We start from the raw sequence: 22,719 nt of genomic DNA on the forward strand, positions 1-22,719 counted from the left end.
TGAATCGTTTAATTATTAGTAATTATTAGTCAATTACCGAAATAACCGTAACTTCACGCTTCCAATGCTTTTGAGGACAAATTGGGTACTATTAGCACTTGTATTGCAAATATGCGTGAGTATCTGTATGTCACGTTGTATTTATTTGGAAAAATTACTGACACCAACAAGGGATTTTTATTTAACTAGTGTGCAAGTATTCTAGACCACACCATAGCCATATCTTATCTCTCTATCCTTTTGCCAACTATGTTAGGGTCAGCCCGACTTGCCAAGACTTCTCGGGTTGACCTGGTATCTAGGTTGTGGAGGTCAAATAGGCAGTCGCTCGGCGCTCCATCCTCCTCACCATCTGGAATAGTGGAAGTTGGGAAAAGGCTGGGTAAATTATTAATTTTATAGACAATAGGCCGAATGACATCGAAAAGGCTAGGCGAATGATGTATTTAATGGGAAATATATGCTAAATGCACCATGCATAAAAAACTGGGAAATTAAAATGCTGTTCTTTACCATAACTTGATAAGTAATGTGTTAGAACATCTTCCCAGATGTGAATGAGGGCTCGTCGAGATAAAGTTATCATCGTGACTTAAATACGGTACGTGACACTCGCGATACCATCTCAGGAGATAGAAATCTGTGCTAAGATGTTCTGCTAATGTTGAACATGTTTGCAGTTATGTGAATGTGATACAACGTACACACTTTAAGTAAAAATATGTTTTATAAAAACCGCGTCTATGTACTTAAGTACATACCTTTCTTGCCCCAAGTTGAATTTAATATATATTTGCGAAAAAAGAGGGACATTAGACGCATCATAGATATTCGAATGGTGCGTTTAATAAGTGTGTTTTGATCATATGCAGGTCAGTACAGGGTTTTTTTAAAACGTAAACCAATATTAAATGTCTAAAATAGGTAATCTACAGAATATGAAAAAGTTACAAAAGTAGTAGCTAGAAATATGAAATAGGTAAGATATCAGTCTGATATCTTATATTTCATATATTTCATGTCATCAAACTTATTCCATTTTATTCGTTTCATAAACTCTATAGAACACCATATACTCGTAATTTGTATCTAATGTCTATGGCATACTATAGACAAGATTGATGGCAGCAAAAAGTCCTCATCTAGTTTGCAGGCGCACTATGATAGGCTATTTCCTTTTATTCCAGTTGACTATACAGGAAGCAATCGATACTATATCGATAACAATTGTCTTTGTTTTACATAAATGTTAATTCCTTGGTGTTGTATAGTGATCTGGGTTTATTGGAATGCTATAAATCAAATATTATAACTGAGTATGAATATGAATGTTAAATAGAGCTTTATTGTTGTGTTTTAATTGTAGGACATCTAAATCAATTTTGATGAAACTTTGGAAATGGTGTCAAGGTCTATGAAATAATTCTCTCAGGCGGCCAGGAAATCAGCTAGACATTTATTATGCCCAGTCTCATTGAACAATAAATTATTTATTCTGTGACTTTATAAAAACTGCCATCAGGGGGCAAAATTAATCATTTATTTTCTATAAAATCCAGTATAAGGCTTAACGAGAAACTTGCTAAGATTATTCAATTTCGTGCGTATATCCAAATAAAAGACCGGTAGTACTTGATCAAACTTAACTTTTTACGCTCAAACAGTTATACGTTTTTAATTTTAGATATACCTATAGGTCGTATAAACAAAAACAAAAGCCTGCAGCTAATTTTAAATCTCTGTGTTCCAATAACGGTGTCTAGTCTCCCAAGTGGGCGTTCAGGGCGGGAACGGTAGTGAACTACTTTCATTAACTACAGCACTATAAAACCTTGGAAGTGTCTGCTAGTCTGTATCCTTTTACGTTGACCGCTACCTTTGATTTTTTTTAATGATATTTCTAGTAATTATATCGTTTGTCGAGTTTACAATGCGGGAGTAATTTTATAATTGTGTGTTGTAACCTATACCTTTAGTTATAAAATTATAAATGTCTTTAGTTTGTATGTCTCTATATCCCGTTAACACACGTAAATACCAAGTGTTTCTTACACTAATTAAATAGCTAACTAACATAACTGTAGCAATATAAAAAATATATATTATTAATTGGCTGTCGGTATTAATACATATAAAATGATTCAGTAATCCGCGAAGTTACAAGGACGTGTCTAAATTAAATGAAAAGCTCTTACAATACAATAAAATATAACCATACAATAAAATATAATACAATAAAATAGAATACCCAAGAAAGCTCTTAAATTATTATAAACTAAAAATATGCGTCAAACACAAAATATTGTCCGTGTTACAAATAATATAAAACTTGCATTACCAACGGCACGTAACTGGCTATTATCCGTTTCATTTGACGCGGTTGCTTTGTCCCGGGAAGTCCGACGCAAGGCTTTTGTCACTTTCGGCAAACTCAACCTTGAACGATTTTGTGAACTATGGCCCAAGTCATGGGATGACGCGATTTTTTTGTCGATGAATTAATATACATATATGAAAGCGATTTTATGTGGATGGAACAGTAAATAGAATCATAAGTACTAAATATTTAAATACACCATATATTCATAGAGTTTTCTTTTCTTATGTTTCCAATTTGAATAGTTTGAATTTTCCACGAAATTTTCTTACACATCCAAATAGTTTTCCCATTTATAAAATGTCAAGGAAAGAATTAGTTTAATCAGATCAGCACTAATTATAAACTTTTTCAAACATCGTCAAACACGACAACAAGACGTACTTGCTTACCTCATGATCCTCACCAAAAAAATAAAAATACTACTTAATCATAATATTCTCAAGCCAGTTTCCATCACGCAACCCTATCTCACTAATGTCATTACCTTGAACAGCCCGCTCATCGCTCATAACTTTACCCGAAACTGTTATTACTCTATACCGAAGAAAGCCAACAGGTTTCGTATGAAAGCGATCCCAAACTGGTCGACTTTCGCTCAAATGCTGACGAATATGCATATTTTAGTGTTAATTTATTTTTGTAGATCGAAGTGAATGAGTTAATTATGATAAGGGTGATGTGTTAGGTTAAAAGGTGTGGGAACTGTTTGAATATTTAATTTATTGCCATCTGTCTGTTTTTATTTCTTTAGTGAGTTTTTTTATGTTTTCATAATTTTATGTATGAAAGGTATCATTGTTTTAGATTCGTTCCTTTTTCAGCCGTAGTATCATAAGCCTCATTTGAAAAAAAAGTTGTTGTCAGAATTGCGAACCTTCTTCCTTTTTAGGAAGTCGGTTAACAATGTCTAAACTACAGCTGATTTTGTTTCATGCTTTTAAAGGTTTATGAGATTGTAACATAGTAAGAACATGCGTAATGTCACGTCACGGATTTAAAGAGACGGTAACTACGTTTAAACCGATTTACTTGTTTTAGTCATGTTTCGTTATGGATTTACATATTATTATGTTCTAACCAGAAGGGCAGGATAAAATGTGCCTATGGGCAGGCTTACTTTAAGGAAGAGAATGGATCTTTGCCAACATGAACACTTTTATGTAACTCAACTTTTTCTGCTGTTGTAGATAACCAACTTAATGCGATTTTAAAGGTTGACTTAAATAGTTATGAAACCATAGAAGGTTTACTAATCTATCTAAATACCTACATATATACTACGTTCACCAACACGCATACCTAACGCGGTGAGTATGGGCAAGTCCCCCTAGCTTGGGGGAGGCCTCTGTCCTAGCAATGGACGTTTTTTATGCTCTGACAATGAAGACTTATACAAAAACGTACACTATTGTGTTCAGATTACATAATCTTAATTATTTCAGTCTTATGCAAAATGCAGCATAGTCCACTATAGTCCTAACAATTAGCATACAAACCAATTTGGGAACTGGTTCTTATAATAGAAAATGGAGCGGTTTTCACTAACCTGTGGCATTGTGCTAGTTCCGTCTATTGTTTTAGTTTCCTTTTATTATTATATCACTTTCTATCCGTTATGTATAGACATTATAGTAATTTATAATAGTAGGTATTATCTCATTTAATTGTCTTACGAACACAATTGCACACTGCAAACTTTTAATCGACCGTAGTTCGTTAGGGCTCATAAATCAGTATAAAGATGAATGGTAATCACACATTACAAAGATCAGGTATTTAGCCAGTATCAGATCGACTGAAAACGTTGATAGGAATCAAGATTTTCAATTGAAAAATGAATGATTTTATCAAATGTTTGTTATTTTTATTTAAATTGCATTGCCTTAAATCAATCAGAACTATTGCTTGCTACTTCAAAAGCCAGTGACCACTGTCAAAAATTAATTAGGTTAAAATGTAATCCAATTGTAATAGTCATACATTTGATTGATTGCTCAATATTATCGTGTGTTATACTTGTATAAGTCACGAATTAGAATGTATATGAACTGATTTTATAATGTCATTGAACATCTATAATGTTGCGGTAAGTTACTTAATGGCTAAATTATATTTAAATATTGTTTTATTGAATTAGGCAATCAAAGGCGCATCACTTAGGTCGTGATCAATGAAAAGAAGGTTATGTGTTTTTAATTATGTTATGCAAATAATGTTTTTTTGATAGTTACGCTGGCGCAATACTGCTTCGCCAACGGTTTCACCTACATCTTTGGAAACTATTTCACGTCCGGGGACAAAAAGTAGCATATATGCTTCGAAAGTCAAAAGTCAAAAACGTCTATTGAAAGTAGGCTAGTTTTTTTTGCACTTTTCACACACACAATTTACACAAATTTACAAAACGACAGCTCCCCGAAAACGACCCCTTTGGCACTAAATATACTAATTGACACTGAAATGATTTTTCCACGTGTGTAGTAGTTCCTGAAAATAGCGCGTTCGAGCAAATAAACAAACAAATTCTTGAGCTTTATAATATTAGCGCTTATTGATTTAAAAAAATGTTTGTGACGTCAAAGCAATCCTGACACTGAATATATTTAATCAACATTAAAGACAAAAAACTTTAATTATGCAAGTGACTTGACAAACGATGTATTTAACGAAGCTAGATAATTTATTTTAAATACTTAATTTATTTAAGCTTCATACTGTCAAGTCATATAAAATCATGTACTCATTTGAATTTAAATAACCCTGAAAAAACTTAGCTATATTTTTTTAAAAATATTGCTGTATATTTAGGTGTACCTACAGAATGATTTATTAACTGTAAAATATAATTAAATCTTCAGGCGAATTGGTCACTTTTGACCTAAAATAATAGTGTTTGTGTGCTTGCAACGCTTTGTATAAAATATTTACCTAACAGCAACATAACAAGCATTATGTCTGTATGATAGACATACATATGCATTTTCCATGTCGGAAACAAAATTTGACTTTATAATTCTTAAAAAAAAAAAAAATTGCGAATACATAATTATATTGACAAGCCATCCAATAAATACAATACTTAACGTTCAAACTAATAGACGGGCAGGTAAAATTAAATGAAACTGCTCCATAAAACCGTTGATCTAATTGGATCGTGTAGTTTCTCAGAAGGAACCTGCGCGCGCGCCGGTCGAGTCCGCGTTATTATATAAAGCTGTGCTGTACTCGTTACTGTTGCACCGTGGTTTAAATCATGGGCTGATTAAAACAATTCTAAAAAAACATTTAAAGTAACAAATTTGTTATGAAGAATGTAGATAATATCTTATTAAACATTAAGTAACAAATAAAAAGAAATTTATTTTTTGAGATACATTTTTATATTACCTAGTACTTATCGCCTTTAAATAAGACCAATAAGGAAATTACTCTGGATTAGTAAACATACTATATGTGATATTTTTAAACGACTTTCCAAAAATGGAGGAGGTTCTAAATTCGGTTATTTGTACAACGGTTCCCTATTATTCAAGTACCCAAAGATTATACACAGCTCTACAAGTCTGCATATTTTCAATCGATGGCCTTATTGTTTAAATATCGGCGGCAGAAACACATATTTTTCACTATTAATCTACAACTAAACACTACATTATGGAATTCCTGGCGCCAACTTATACGGCGGTAGGTTAACCCACTTGATTGATTGATTGATCATAATCAAATAGGTTATAAGAAGGTCATTATCTTAATCAGACATGGTCCAACTTGGTCCACATAATTGCCATTATCTTCGGTCAAAGGGGACACATAATTTATTGTTAATAACTTACAGAAGGACAAAGCCGACATACTTATACTAATTTTAAAGCTGAAGAGTTTGTTTGTTTGAACGCGCGAATCTCAGGAATTACTAGTCCGATTTGGAAAATTCTTTCAGTGTTAGATAGCACATTTATCAAGAAAGGCTATAAATTACTTTTGATCCCGATACGGGCAATAGTTCCCACGGGATGCGGGTGAAACCGTCGGCAGAAGCTAGTTTTCATAACATTAGTATTGCATTAGTTAGCTACAGTGGGAATAAGATGGCATTTTATATGCATGGAATGTCATATTATGTTTTTTTTTTCTATTAACGCAATATGAGCTTAATGTTATATGGGTTTAATCTTCAGTTGTAGATTAGATTTCGTCATTGCATTAGTTGAAATGTTGCACATATAGGCTCATCTGAGAATTTGCCTTAACCACCCTGCACTTAAAATCAACAATACGTTTCGAAGGGGAAGAGAGGTGAATTTTATATTTTCTCTCAACTAAATATGCGATTATTGTACCGTAAACTGAGACAGTGTCTTTGTATATTCATCTTTTTCAAATACGATGGTCAATTAATTCTATTAACTGAAACTAATTTAGTGCATATTAGACCACACCATAATCTAATTCTAAGATTTCCCCGAAACATTACAAATAATTTATTGCAAACAGACGTTAAATCTATTCGTAACAATTAATCAGACATTAAATCACTTCGTCGCTAAAAATCGATTAATTTTACTACAAATCAAATCGATAAAGCTCTCGATATCTTGTTACATATATCGCTATGTCGCAATAATACCAACGCATGGGCTCACACATACTGAAACTTGTCGCGCTAAGTTTAAGCACAATCACTTAGTGAGTCATGGGTTTGTTCCGATAAGTTGGGTAAGCAGATATAGAGGTTGTGAAAAGGATTATTGCTTAGTAAGGATTTGGTAATAATTTTGTTGATTTAGCGAAAGTTGTACTTTACTGTTCTTAAGTTTGATGCCTCGTGAATGAGCGGTAGCGTTTTGTTAATACATTTTGACATATCGAGAAAAACTGTAGTGCCCCAGCCTACAGTTTTTCTCGATATAGTCAAAATGTTCCGCCGCCTTCCGCTTCATTTATTCCTTAAATGAAGTAGTTTGAAATATTTTCTATACAAAAGCTTTCGAACATATTCTTCTATCAGACAAAACTTATTTGGCAATTGAAAAACAGACCATTGACTTTTGTGAGTTTAGGATATTTGGTATCTGCGTGTCTCAATTACCTACTTACTTTTATGAAAACGCAATGATTTCTGATGGAGTCATTATAAACTCACCACATAGGTGACATTTATAAATTCTAGGATAATTATACCACCAAATGAAAACTCTCTTAGTCTCTCTGTCATAGAAAACTAAATGAAAGCAATGATAAGTACAACAATTATGTCGCAGGAAAGAAAGTTGATAAGGTAACTGCGCTCCGCACGTAAAAGCATGAGACTGTTGGAAATTAGAACTTTAAACTTATGTTTTGCGATTAAACATTTCCGCTTTAAGAGAATGACCTAAATTGTTGTGTATCAACCGCTGTAAGTTTTGAAATAAATAACGTAGTTGTTTTGTGACCGATTTTCCCACTGTATGTAAGTAAAGTGGTATCATTCTGATATAACTCTATTAAATAACTTTAGTTGATTATTGAAACTTAGTTAGTAGTTTCTTACAGATTTTGAGGAGGTCAGATAGGCAGTCATTCCATGATAGTCGGGAAAGGGCTAAGCAGACGAACCTATTTGTTGCTTGTAGAACCAACAATATAAAAAAAAATCATCTAACATAAATTAAGGCATTCATACAATAAAGCCCATATATCAAAGTATGTATAATTATGTTCCTAACTACAAAATTGTACTTAACCTCCACTAAACGAAAGTTAACATACACACACAAAGCCTAGTAACAGCTCCCGGCTTTCGTCGAATACTTGCAAGCCTTGACACCGGTTTGAAACAACTTGCACTTTAAAGCTAAAGAATTGTGCTTTATTATGCCTTAAAGTGTAATTTCGTAATACTCAGGTTAACGGCCTTTTCAGACCTCGGACAGTGGAATTTTACTGATTTTTTCTGTTGCTAAGTTCAGTTTTTTGGTTTGAATTTTTAATTTTTGAGTTGGTTTTATTGGTAGTTTGAGTTTAAATGGTGTCAACTGCTGCTAATATTATAATTAATAATGATTACTTTAAGAATAAGAAAAACTTTCAAGCATTTTCAAGCTACAAGGGAAATGACGGAACATAGAAATTAATAATTTTTATTTTTCATTGCTAATTGCTGTAGTAAACAATGCATGCACATAAAATTACATACATAAGTAGGTGCTAATACGAAGTGAGATATAATTATGGCTTTAGATTTAATAACACCTTAGAACAAAAGGCGGCGCGTGCGCAGGTGGGGTAGAAGGTAAACAAGGTGACTGTGTGAAGTTCAATTGTGTATCGATATCTGATTTTCAATTTACTTTAGACTTTTGTTATGGATACAGACATAATAATAATTAGTATTTTGGTAAATTGTACAAATAAATATAATTAGACTGACTGTTGGCAATGCTAGAATACCTCACCTACCGCTTTTTTCTAAGTGTATATGGATGTACGCAAGTAAGCAAGGTAAATATTATAGGTACAATTTTTTTTGTACAGTTGATATAGTTAGGAAAAGGCTAGGCAGATGATGATGTTTTTGTCTGTTCGTTCCGGTAAATCTCTCAAATAGTTCGACAGAGCTTGATGGGACTGTTTGTTTCTACTTCTTAAGTAGATATGTTTACGTATAAATAAAAGCCATTCACTGCTATTGCAATACACACCACATCTCAGATTGCTGAGTAAATAACGTGAGCTGAATTAAATGCCTCTGGCGGTTATACTATTACTTGTACTTATAACTTATAATGTACTTATAATTGACTGCGTGTGTATGTGTTTCGGATTGTGGTAGTGTGCGTATGTGTGTATGTACTTATGTGTGTGAGTTAAGAAATAGCATAGAGTTGACGTTGAATTTGAGTAGTTTCTTAAGTAAGACTCTTCTTTGTAATTTATTCACCAATTCATATTGTCGTTGCTGGGCACGAAAACGTAGATCAAAATATAAATTTTAAAATTGAAAAACGTATTAAAAATACCGAAGCATAACGTAATGCCTATCAAATTTATTTTAACACATTATAAACTGTCACAGTTCAATGAATCTTTTGTAACCCAAGACTAGTAAAAAATATAATAGTCATTCAAACAGCGAGTAAACTATGTAACATAATAGCTAAATGCATCAACTTTTTAGAGTGACATTATTTCATTTACATACAAACAGAATAATATGGGGTATTTGGTGACAGAAACAAAGTTACACTTAAACTTTCTATACAGATAACTAGCTTTCGCCAGTGGTTTCAGCTGCGTCCCGTCTCAAAAAAGTAAAGAAAAAAATATTCTATCATATACCTTTCCTGGGCTGGGCTTTCCAACACTGAAATTTTTTTTAGCAATCGCGTTTAAGCCAACACATTCTTAAGAATATTTATTTATATACCTATTCAAAAGTAAAAAGATCATCGTGTATATGGCTGAAATTCTTCCTATTATTTTATATAAAAATGTATTTCATTATAAGTAAATAGAACCGTTAAAGTAAGCATAAGTAGGTATAACAAATGTAATAAGCGTTGTCACTCAAATTCTTATTCAATTAAGTTGGAAATCGTGAGTCAGTAACTTGATACTCTACTGGCAGTAAGTCATAAATTCAATTCATTGGTCGGTCTCATTTAACAGCTTGTAGATATTAGAACAAAACATTCTATACAAGGCGCAAACAGTAATCAATATAATATAATCACAGCCTTCGAAAGTAGGTAGGTATAATATTTGAGCACAGTTTAAGTACCGTTATATAGAAGGGGTAATCTCAGTTCTAATTGAGTACCTGAAGGGGTCTTAAATTGAAATAAGGACAGAAAAAAATAACATAAGATCTTTAATCAAACGAGGTATTCTTCTATATTGACTCTTTATGGTGATAAGAATAATTACTCATCTAATGTATATTCTTCATCATTACCCGCAACGGAATTAGACTTTTTAAAAACAAACGTCTTTTAAAATACCAAAAGTCTAGAAGTTTATTTGCCACCAACTTCTAGAACTACTTAAATCAACAGCTATTTCAAATGATTAGGTACTTTACTTCAACTCTTTTGTATAACTTCAAAGACTGCAATGGCTGCCCTTGCTAAATTATTGTTCGTTTATAATCAGATAGCAATAACCAGGTTGCAGATAATGACCTTGTTTAGTTAAAAGTGCTGTTTACGTTCTGTTAATGATAGTTTTGGATAATGTTGTTTATGTTTGTTTGAAGTAAGTGTTTCTATAAAGATGGAATGCCTAGAATTTTATAGTGCTTAGATTTTATTTTACGGCTTTCAAAAAAATCTTTTAGGTACCATTTTTGTGAACTGATGTTGAAAACTTATTAAGAAACTTTTATAAAGACGTAACGACACAACACAGATGAATTTTGTGAACTAAGACTGGCTTGTTGAAGTTTTATATAGACTCTAACTAGACTAAATATTTCTATTTGTTAAGACTATTGTTTGAGAATATACTTTTCTCAACAACTAAACGTACGATCTTATCTGTAGAAATATCCTATCAAAATCAACGTTTTGTCCGCGATTTCGACGTGACCATTACCCGCCAAGCTCCAAGGCCGTCAATAGAAATATTATAGTGAAAATAAAACCATATTGAGTCATTTTGTTGCCGCAAAAAATCGCCATGTTGAGCAAAATTAGATATTTAATTATTTTCACGCGTATTGATTTTTTGGGTTTTCATTTTAATCAAAATGTCAGCTGTTTAATTGAGTGTGGAGAAAACGCATTTTTTTGTTATTTAGAAGGTTCGCACAAAGTTACCATTGCTCATTGCTTAAAAAAATAAGTTCCTGTAAGTTTCAAACGTTTTCCCACACAAATACTAGAAGCATTTAACAGTCAAGATGGTACTTACATGTTATGGCTACCATATACTTCAAGAATATTATTAATTGTCTACTACCATAACTACAACAAATTAGAGAGCTTATCAAAAGGTCATCGACCTACAAGAAAACACACACAAGTCATAAACACACAAATAATTAACATAAGTACTTATAATTATGCCTCGTAGCGATATAACACTGGTATAAAATTAATGATAACATTAAGGTTGTAGGCAGTATTAAATAAAGTAAGTCGATGTGGTTCGCACGTGTGTTCGCAGTCCGAATAGGGTCATACGGATAGGGCCATATTTGTACCACCTCTCACTTGCAATACAGGGTGTAAAGTATACATTAAAAAATATTTATTTATGTTAGCAAGCATTAAGCATTGATCTATAATGGAGTTGCTTCTGCCAGCAGTTTTACCTACTCGCGACCACTTGAAAAGATTGCCGCGTTCAACCAAAAAAAAAAATAAGCTTCAGCCTTATAATATTAACTACCGATAGATTCTATGTGAGATAATTTTCTATATTATTGGTTCAGTATAAGCTTATTTATTGTATTAAAAAACATAACGAAAACTTATTATGGTGATTCCAATCACAACAAATTCTGAAAAAGATTTTGCAGTTACTTAATTCATAAGATTACATCAGTAAAACGATCTAGATTCTCGATAAATATCAAAATGTATAAAATATTCAGCCTGTATAAGGAAAATGTCAAACCTATACGTAGGGCTGATAATAGACGGCTAACTGTTATCTCAGGTATAATCTGATCTAGGCGACTTTGTAGGCCATTACTTGCTAAATGATCAGGTGAACTTTACTTGGTGACCAATATTATAACGTATGCTTTTTGAGTATAAACTTAATGTGTTATCATTGGTCAGTAAGACTGTCTAAACACTTTTCTTACCAAGAAACTCTTAGATAACCTGTATGTATTTTAATTTACTTACATGGCTAAGATGCGTTTGACCAGAGGACCGTATTGAGGTTTTGAAGAAAAAAACTGATTATTCTATATCTATAGCATCTGTTGATACTAATAATTGTGATTAATTTAGCGAGAAGGCAAACCACATAACTGTAATAAACCTTAAAAATACAAGCTAAGAAAAAATAAGTATCACGGTTTATATATAAAACCATAAAAGATCAAAAAAAAATCTATTCTTTAGTTCTAGCCAAAGAAAATATAAAGAAAATCTTGTCTATTAGATCTTTATTATGAGTCTAAGAAGCTGTCGTTTCACGTTTACAAAGTGCATCAGTGCAATGCCTTCATAATTATTTTCTCGACTAGTGATTATCAGATTTGAGCCCAGTGTTTAATATCTAAGCGGTTGCTATCTTGGCAGTTTAAGAGAAACCCGCGTAGACATAATGACTGCTATCCATTTTCTCTCAAATGATTGTTTCAAGTTGCGAGCCACGTTGCTTTTACGTGTTAATGTGTTGTATGTAGATGTATTTGTGTGTTAAATACAGTGTGTATGAATTTAAATAGTCGTAGGGATCACTAGCTTGTTTAAGGGTAAACATATGTGATACTTCTTTGGTACATAAATACCTAAATTTTTTATTATTTTCCATCTTAAAAGGATCTTAAAGGTGCCTATTAATCTCTCTCTGAAGGTTAGAAGTAGGTACTCTAAATACTTTTCATGACATATCCTTACTACTTTTAAGCCTAATAAGTATACCTACATAAGATTCATGGCCAAGTATGTGTACACTTTTCTAACATGGCTTCAACACATGCTCGTAAACAAACAGTTTGCTATTGTTTATAAATCGTGTGAAAACTTCATGTACACGTGCGCATGGTGCAAATTTGTAAGAAAATAACAATTGACGACCGTGTGGATTGAGCTTGATTGAAGGCCAGGGTTTTAGAATGTACCAATACGCTAGACTGGTATATGCTTTTAAACGTGAAAACTATTAGGTGTGTCAAATTATTTGAATCCAATAGGAATCATTGTATAAGGCCACATTATGTTAAAGCAAAATTAACAAGCACAATCAAGCATCAAGGGACGTGTGACCTTTATTATCATATCATTTTACATATTTTACAGATTTTATTCAGACAACTGAGCAATTTCCTTATGTTTTCTTTTACAAACTGGATCTTGTTATGTCACACAAACTAACTGAATTATTCGTTCCAATGACCGGCCACCAGCTGTCCTGTATTGTTCAAACGCACTTTCTTTGTGTTCATAGATTAAAGATTTCATAATGCATTGTTACAGATGGCACTTTCCATTTCAGCGCTACTCATTAAGCGTTACGTGCGTAATTGATAGTACTTTCTCTTGTTATCTTTATTTGTTTGAGTCAGTGGAAATTCTTAGGTGCTGAGATTTATCCATTTTCTCTGTCTATATTGGTGATCGACGACGAATTGTTTAGTTTCTCAATGTTTAGTTTAAAGTCACTAGTATTCATTACCATATAATAATTTAATGTTTCTTGTTTTCAGGTGGAAGGTGCGTCAAGGAGTAGAAGGTTGCCAACACCATCAGCTCCCGATGGCAATAGTGTGGCCGGTTCTGGTCAATCGGACACCGTGCAGCCTACATTCAGGCCTAGGAGCAGTACCAGTAGGAGACGAGAAGAATCTCCTCCAAGAGATGCTGTCCGAACAAGGACGAGAACCAGGCCGGAGAGTGTTCCAACTCCTGAACAACCTCAAACTCCTAGTGCAAACAACGAACGATTCGATTCGAGAAGGACTCGAACGCGCGGCCAACCAGCTCCCACTGAATCTACTAACAAGGATGCTTCACTAACAAGGGAACCTGTCTCTCGAACCAGGTCTAGAGGTGGCAGTAGACGACCCACTTCACCTACTCCTACTCAAGCACCTGTAGACTTGACTTCTCCAACTATCGATGAAAGCAAACTCGAAGTAATCAATTCAAATCTAGATGATATTACGAAGATTCCTAAAGAAGACACGGCTACTACTCAGTTCAGACGCAGGACCTCTGTAGTTCAAACAACTGAAAGTGTTGCTTCGAAGAGACCGCGTGGACGAGGTAACACACGCGCTAATGCCAGGTCTTTGGATCTTGCCGTATCAGGAACGACCAACACTTTGACTGTAGCCGAGAAAGCGCCCACGACTGCAAGAACTGCTCAAACAGCTGATCTGAGAGCTTCAAGGAAACTAAGATATAAAACTCGACCTTCCGAAACGGATACGAATTTAACAGGTGAAGGACTCGTTACAGCTAACGAAGTCGTTAAGTCTAGTCAGAACAAAGAGAGTGTTACTAGTCAAGCAGAAATTCAAACTGCCGCTCCAACCGTCGTCGAAACCATTGTTCAACATAGCACAGAACCAAACAAAGCGAAAACTACAACATTGAAAGTGACAAAGGTCGTAAGACGCCCGCTAGGAAGAGGGAAGGTTAATTTTCGACCAACCGTCACTTTGCCTAAAATGCAAGTTTCAGATGAAATAGGTGAAGACGATAACTATCCAGCGAGTTTCAAGGCCTTAATTCAAGCTAAAAATGCGTCGGTGAGTATCTTAATGTTTGAGAAAACTAAAATTTGGCTCAGAATCGTCCATGTAAATCTTACTAATATGACTGGAAAATCTATGTCTAACGCACTTTATTGTCTCAAGCCTATTTATGATCAATTAAAGTCATTATAAAATTGCGTGCGGCAAATTTTAAATGAATTGGATAATAATTTTCAGACACAGGCGAGCTCTCCAAACGGCGAGAGTTTGACACAGAAAGCATCACAAAAGGTTTACAAAACTTACTCAGCATCATCACAGTCAACACAAAGTGGGCCTGGCACAAACAAATACTCAAGGGTAAACAAATTAATTAAGAAACTGAAAATGGGGTCATACCATTGGATTTTCCATTTAATTATATTCAACATCACAAACACGACTTATTTCCAGAACACATTCATTTAATTATGATAATTAAATATGTGTCACGAGTTAGTTGTGTGCACCGGTTAAGTAAAACAATTAATAACTAAATCTATTTCTTTCAGTTTCGTAATAAACAGGCAGCAGCTGAAGCTGAGTCAAAAAACGAAAATAAAGAAGAAAGTAAAACATCAGAAACAACTGTGACACCAGAGGTGTCGAAACCTAGGAATGCAGAGTACAAGCCACGAGGGACTTATAGTGCTAGGTCTAGGAAATCTACGTTTACTCCATCATCAACAGCTAGTTCCGGACCAGCTAGTACAGGACCCAGTTCTGAGAAACCAATTTTTAAATACAACAGAAAATTTAAACCCCCAGTTCCTGAATCATCAAAAACTGAAACTGAAAAAAGCAAGCCGGCTGAGCCTAGTAACGGAATAAAAAAGTCTTTTGTGCGACCTCTTGTATATTCTAGAAAATTTAAAGGAAAAACTACTAGTGGTGGTGAAACTTCATCTACCGAAAGTGCTAAAACTGATTCTGTAAATATTCCTCAAAAAACGGTACTGCCACGTACTTCCTATTATTCAAGATTGAGAAATAAAAACAATGTAACATCTACAACTGAAGCTCCTAAGGAGGTGACCGAAACTATTACCAAAAAGGTAGAAGAAACAGTTGATACACCTCTGGTCTTTGCTTTACTAAACAACTCTGAAGATGGAGAAGCCGTAAGGATCGATACACAACCAGAAAATAATGACAATCATATGTTTTTAATATCTGTAACTAGTAAGGAGTCTTTAGAAAATAACACAAGCAATGATGTAACAAACATGGCAGATGAGTCTGAGAATATGCCTATCATCAACGTTTCTCCAACTTTGTCACCGAGACTGGATAGTGATAAATACAAGTTCCATGCAAATTACAAGGATCAAAATGCAACTAATGAAAATGAAAAAGAAAAAGGATCCTCGACTGTCGTTCCTCCAGTAAGAAACCTGCAAACTAGAAAGTACGGACGCGGTCGTAAATCTAAAGACAGTGCATCTGATGTTGTTGGAACCACTCCTAAGCCTCGCGAAAGGAGTTTAAGAAAATTCAGCGAATCCTTTTCTAAGACAACCGAGCCCTCAACCAATGGGGTAAGTACTTAACACAAGCTTTTCTTCACTTCTGAAATCTTCCAAGATATTTCTGATTATTTTCATTATTGTTAACCAACTTTACAGATAACGCCTGAACCAGATAAATCTAAGAGTAGGTTCAGTTCTAAATACAGAGCTTCGTATCTTGATAAACCATTTTACAAACCCACTGTACCTACTATTACACCATCAACTGTAAGTAACATGATACAAGAATTAAAATAACAATAACATACTGTTTTTCAAAATTACTCCCCCACTAACCACAAAACAAAGTTAAATTAATAGTTATCAAAGCCCCTTTATTGAAATTGGCGTTAAGATTCCATTAAAAACATTAATTTTAATAATATTCATCATTGCATTCTATAGTTTAACCATCATCATCTTTATTAAATTAGAGTTATTTCTGATTGACCTGATTTAAAACTTTATATCGCCAAATGTTATAAGCTACAATCAAGTCGTACAATATTGGATTTTCTTGTACAATCAGAAGTTCTCTACTAAAATTGGCATTCAACTTAACAATAATTTAAGCATCAATTGGTATGAAACGTGTCATTTTAACATTAACGAGAAATTTCTTGTTGCTAAAGGCTTGGCTGAAATTCTTCGTCACTGACCACCTGTTGACAAAGTCTGTAGAAGAGCCTAATTGGTTCGAAGGAGACATTTACACTACCGAGTCGATGTCAAGACAGAACAACACCACGCCATACTTTCATGAATCATCCATTGAACTGGTTAATGGAATCATATAGTTAACATACATCAATGTCACGATCATTCATCTCATTCACCCTATTGTATATGGATTTGATTTAGTTTTAAAGAGATATAGATATAAGTGCATTTATATTTTTTTTGCGTTTTAAGTCACGTAGAGTTAGTACTTGTTTCCTTTTTTGAGAGTATCTCTTTAAAGCAAAATTTTACTTACATCTACAAGTTGATGCGTTAAGGTTTCTTTTTTATTTTGCACGAGTTATGAAAGCATTTAACTTGACGCAAAAACTTAACAAACTAATGTATGTACATGTAGAATAGCATTCACTAACATACTATTAATATAAGACATTAAATATTGTATACATGTTACATCTTGTTTTAATACATAAAGTCATCTATGACTAACTTTCACTTCACACTAACTTGAAAACATATCTAACTATCATCTTAATTCCAAAATACATAAAGAGGCTTTGGTCTTTGCACGAGTTCCTACTCGGGATTTCCATTCCATGCAACAATTTCTTTTCAATCTTAAAGTTTTAGACAAAAATCATCTATTTTTCTGTTTATATGGGTGAGATTACTTCTTATTTCAGGTAGAGGGAGAAGAGATACAATTAGGGCCAGACCTGAACGCTATTTCCTTTACTCAAACACGAAGGACATTGTCCTCGGCAGACTTGCGACTGTCCGAGAGTCTGGTGAAGCCATCACACGTGATGAACGTTGAGGCATCACATCACTCGCCGTCAGTTACAGTATCCATATTTGATGCTTTAGCTGAAATACTCACGTCCACTCCCAGACCACGAATCTCGACAACTACCGAAGTAACGAAAATACAAAACCTTAATACTGACGTTAAACAAGTACTCAACGGCGTGAGTAGCAACAATAATGTAAATAGTGTCCCAGACTTAGCAAGTCAGGATACGTTTATGTCAACCAACGCCGATGTAAGCACTACTACTAAATCTGTACAGCCCACTGTTCAAGCCACACCAAATGTGATTAACAGTATTTTGGTCGGGGGAACTGTTACACAGTCACTAAACACAGAAGACGGAAATATAACTCCTGTGAATACACCAAAACCTCCCATTCCCACTCCCACTACTCCCATTTCCGCAAGGAAACCATTTGCTATAAGAGTTTTATACTCTGATACAGAACCACCAAAAGACAAACCCACGACTGCATCTACACCAACTCAGGGATCGACTGACAGCCCGAAAATGGTATATAACACTGTGTCTGATCTTTTGTTGTCGAATAACAATTTAGTTTCTTCTGAACTAACTAGCATGTTGTCAAATAACATTATAAATATTATAGAAAATATGGATGAGAACAGTAGATCGAAACTAAAGAGTTTAGATATGGCAAAAGTATTAAAAAGTTTAATCCCTAGAGCTTTAGATGGACTTGCGACTGTACTTGACAATGCTGATTCCATCCCGATCACAACACCTTACAGCTTGGAGGACATTAAGGATACTGAGAATATTGATATAGATGGTATAGAATCCAGTAATGCCCTCCAAAGTGTAGGTACTGGCGGTAATGTAAATATCACTGTAGATAATAGAAATGTACCCATTAGTGTCACACAAACCCCCGCTAATGTAAATAGTCCTGTTACACCGGGTATTGTAGAGAGCACAAGGTCTGTTTCAAGTAGCCAGGCGACTACAGCTGCTACGATTCCCAGTACAAGTGCTAGCTCAGAACGACCTAGTTCTGCAGCTACACCTAATGTAACACCGTCTCCAGCGACCGCTACGTCATCTGTCTCCTTAGAAACAGACTCCGTAAATGTAGATATTAGTGACAAAACAAGTGACTCTACTAACAAAATTGTTCCTTTACCTTTTCTCACCAACTTCCAAAGTGGAGATTTTACTTCTGATGAATCTGATAACCTCGTTAAAACCTCAACTACGCCTATTTTAAAATCCTTGTCCTTGGTATCCTCTTCAGTATCACCAATGCGTGATATTGATGACATACAGGATCCTAGCCAAATGTCTAAGTTGCAATTATGGGTACTATCGAAGAAAGCTAGAGTTTTGAAGATGATTGAAGACTTAATACGACTGCATAATGACGAGTTAGCAACAGCACCGCCATTGACTGACTTTGTGAGCCCATCAGGTAACATCAACTTGTCTGAACGTTTAACCAATATTATGAACACAATGATTACATCGACTGAATCTGTGACGACTCGTGATATTGAACCTACTTCTCCTATGACTACCCCATCCTTTGTTGTCAATCCTCTATCCACCAATGTGCTTGAAACTACCACTAGTAATCCTATACCAAGTCTCACAACAACGGCAACGTTGCCAGAAACCGTAGCAACAACTGAATTGCCATCTACTACTGAGACTGTGACAATGTCTTCACGTTTGGGTTCCGCCGACGCAGCCAGTGGCACAACGGGTTCGTCTTCTGTCACTACTACTTCATCTCCTGTAACAGTTACAACCGAAGTTAGTGGAACAGTCAATGATATTACAAGTACCACACCTACACCCACCACGGATGGTCAGCCCATTGAGATATTAAACCGACTTCAAGAAGCTATTGTAACCACAACAATGGCTAGTACAGATACAATGGAGACTACAACAGCAGCAGCTAACACCGAGACAACAACACAACTGAATGTAGAAACGACAACTACAGTTGACATAGACACAACAACTGCCGACGCTTCAGACAGCAACACTACACAAACAACAGTTAGTACTTTGAGCGCCGGAACACCTACCATTCCGAAAAAAGATTACGTTATATTCGGAATATTACCAAACAATACAGTGGTACGTAAAAACCCTAACGAGGACATATTGGAAACATTAACAGAGGCGAGCCCATATATCGTTTACGGTGTACTACCCAATAACACAGTAATCCGTAAATTCCCGAACGGGACTAGAGTGCCACGAGTCATGCAAAAAATTGACATACTACCAATCAGTCCATGGAGTCTAAGAAATCCATACAGCCCCATCCATAACAATCCGGCCATTGTCAGACCGCAGCCTAACCCCATCCGAGATTCCACTAATACTGTGACATCCACAGACACATCAAATAACGGAACGGAAAGTTTAACCAACGACACTGTAAATAACCAACAATCGATGGTATTGACTTTATGTTATTTAGCTTGAACGCTCCGCTTGGTGCTTGGTTTCACTAGCAGCGCAGCGTCTGGAGCAGTTGGTGCATGCGGATCGGACTTCGGGTCTCTTCGTAAGCTCTGCATGCCTGTAGCACGATAACCGCTTCTGATAACATCGCCAAGCGGTAACATTTTATTTCGTAATTGCAGATTACTTCATCGGCACTTAATATTAAAAGCAGTTACGGTATAACTACCACAATCATGCCAGAAAAAAGCACTGCCTCGCATGTATTGAGTTTACGCACAACTACAATGCTACCTTCTATTGATGAGATTCTGCTTAATAGTATATCTTCGGCCGCTAAACAGGAGATGGTCATCTCAGACATGACAAGCTCTACTCGCGAACCAAGAATATTAACACTGGATATTGATCCGGAGGTATAATTATATTATTTATATAGACGTTTCCTTATTTATATATGACTCTTTTAATAACAATGGTCACTAACGTTCACTATAATTTATCACAAATCTTCATATGCAAACATAACACTTGGAAATGGTATAATAAAGTAGCGTGTTGATTTTTATTTCAAAAAGGTAAGTGGTGGTGGTTCACACGATTAGTTAGTTTGCAAAGAAACCAAAACTGCTGTCGCATACTTTTGAAAAATTATGATGGCAAAATTTTAACATGAATCAAAACAATTACAGACGAAACAAATACGAACGGAAAAGCCAGGGGAAGGTGACGGAAACGCCGTATTTAAATTCATACCGATAGACGAGGTAACGGTTAAAACGCAAGATTCAAACGTACTAAAACTGGCTTCAACGAAAACACCACCGTCGACAAATGCCATACAAACTGAGGTACAAACAATGTCAACACCAAGTATGACTGAAATGAGTACGCAGACAACGCAGTTACAAACACAAGAAACTACAATGAATATTGCAACAACAACTACTCAAGGAACAACCAGTGTTGTGCCCGAAACAACTGTCGTATCATCTGCATTTACGAATGCGCCCGTAACTATGGCGGCTACTACAAGTCAGCCGACAACACTACCGCCTACGACCACTACAACGACAACAGAGGCTACGACAACCACTACTACTACGACAACTACGACAACAACAACACCAGCGCCAACAACAACGACAACAACAGAACCGACAACAACAACAACAACCGCGGCCCCAACAACTACGACAGCAGCTACGACAACCACGACACAACCTCCAACAACAGCCCAAGCTTCAACTATTGTTCAATCAACAACTCTCAGTATCGAAGAAGAATTAAAGAGATACAGAGAAGACGTTCAGTTACTCCAAACATTATTGCAAGCAACGGGCCGCAATCCAAAGAATTTAAATTTGAGCACTAATTCGCTGTTGTTGGGTGATATAACAACTACATTGAGGCCTACAACAACAACATTACCAACTACAACTAGGTCACCGACAACAACTAGAGCGCCAACAACCACTAGAGCACCAACTACAACTCAAGCAACTGACCCACTGAAGCTGCTGCAAGCGCTATTTACAAATCAAAACAATCCAACCACGTTATCTATACCAAATATTGGCGGAAACCTAAGAATCAATACTGGACAACAGGCAACTACAACAACAGTACGATCTATAGAGGATGATATAAAACAATTCGAAGAGGACACCAAGTTATTACAGGCGCTTTTAGCGGCAACGGGACAAAACCCTGCTTCCCTAAATATACCCTCGCTAGATAGTCTAACAACCATTAGAATTCCTACCACAACACAAACAACTACTTTACCAACAACCACTACGACAACTACAACTACAACAACAACAGCTAGACCAACAACCACTAGGCCAACAACAACAGCTAGACCAACAACAACCTTTTTCCCAACAACACAAAAAATCGAAGATGATCTCAGACAAATCCAAGAGGATACGAAACTTTTACAGGCTCTGTTACAGGCGACTGGTCAAAATCCAAGCAATTTAAATATTCCAATTATTTCTGGTATTACTTCGAACGTGAGGATAGCTTCTAATCCTCAAACTACATCTATAGGATCAAATCCTACGACGCCGTTGAATGTTAGGCCCGTGTTCACAACTACAAACGGGCCATTGTTTAATACATTTGCACCTAGAACTGTTACCACTACGTTACAGCCTGATGTTGGGATTTCAACGACTTTCACGCCTTTCAATCGAGGAAGACTAACAACAACGATTAGAAGTGCTCCAACAACATTTAGAAGTGCTGCAACAACTCTTACTGGTCGTCGCGCTCCATTCACTGGCTTCACTTCAACAACTGAAATGCCCAGTTCTTCGACATTCTCCGTTGAAGAGGACTTGGCTTTCTTGAAAAACTTGGTAAGTTACGTTTATTAACTGTTTATTTCGTAAATATGAACTTGGCTTACTAGTAAACTAAAAAATCTTACCTTTCCATTTGAATAGCGCCTTTTTTTTTTAACGACGTAAAAATCATCAAATGACCCTCCCG

General features: G+C 35.3%; 1 protein-coding gene across 11 annotated transcripts in view; it reads left to right on the plus strand.

Annotated features, from left to right (window-relative positions):
• The window catches only part of LOC135117379 (mucin-2-like), a 107,467-nt gene that overhangs the window by 77,833 nt on the left and 6,915 nt on the right, over window positions 1-22,719 (plus strand). For 7 of the 11 annotated variants that reach the window (XM_064036509.1, XM_064036508.1, XM_064036513.1 and 4 more), the window contains exons 4-9: window positions 13,749-14,795; window positions 14,979-15,101; window positions 15,293-16,318; window positions 16,406-16,516; window positions 17,653-20,214; window positions 20,913-22,586. In XM_064036509.1, the coding sequence (XP_063892579.1) occupies window positions 13,749-14,795; window positions 14,979-15,101; window positions 15,293-16,318; window positions 16,406-16,516; window positions 17,653-20,214; window positions 20,913-22,586 (6,543 nt within the window). Of the gene's footprint in view, window positions 1-13,748; window positions 14,796-14,978; window positions 15,102-15,292; window positions 16,319-16,405; window positions 16,517-17,652; window positions 20,215-20,402; window positions 20,637-20,912; window positions 22,587-22,719 lie in introns of all 11 variants that reach the window. The other 4 variants (XM_064036511.1, XM_064036517.1, XM_064036514.1 and 1 more) reach the window with 4 other exon arrangements.

This window comes from Helicoverpa armigera, chromosome 10 (genome assembly GCF_030705265.1).
Source record: "Helicoverpa armigera isolate CAAS_96S chromosome 10, ASM3070526v1, whole genome shotgun sequence".
Lineage (NCBI taxonomy): Eukaryota > Metazoa > Arthropoda > Insecta > Lepidoptera > Noctuidae > Helicoverpa > Helicoverpa armigera.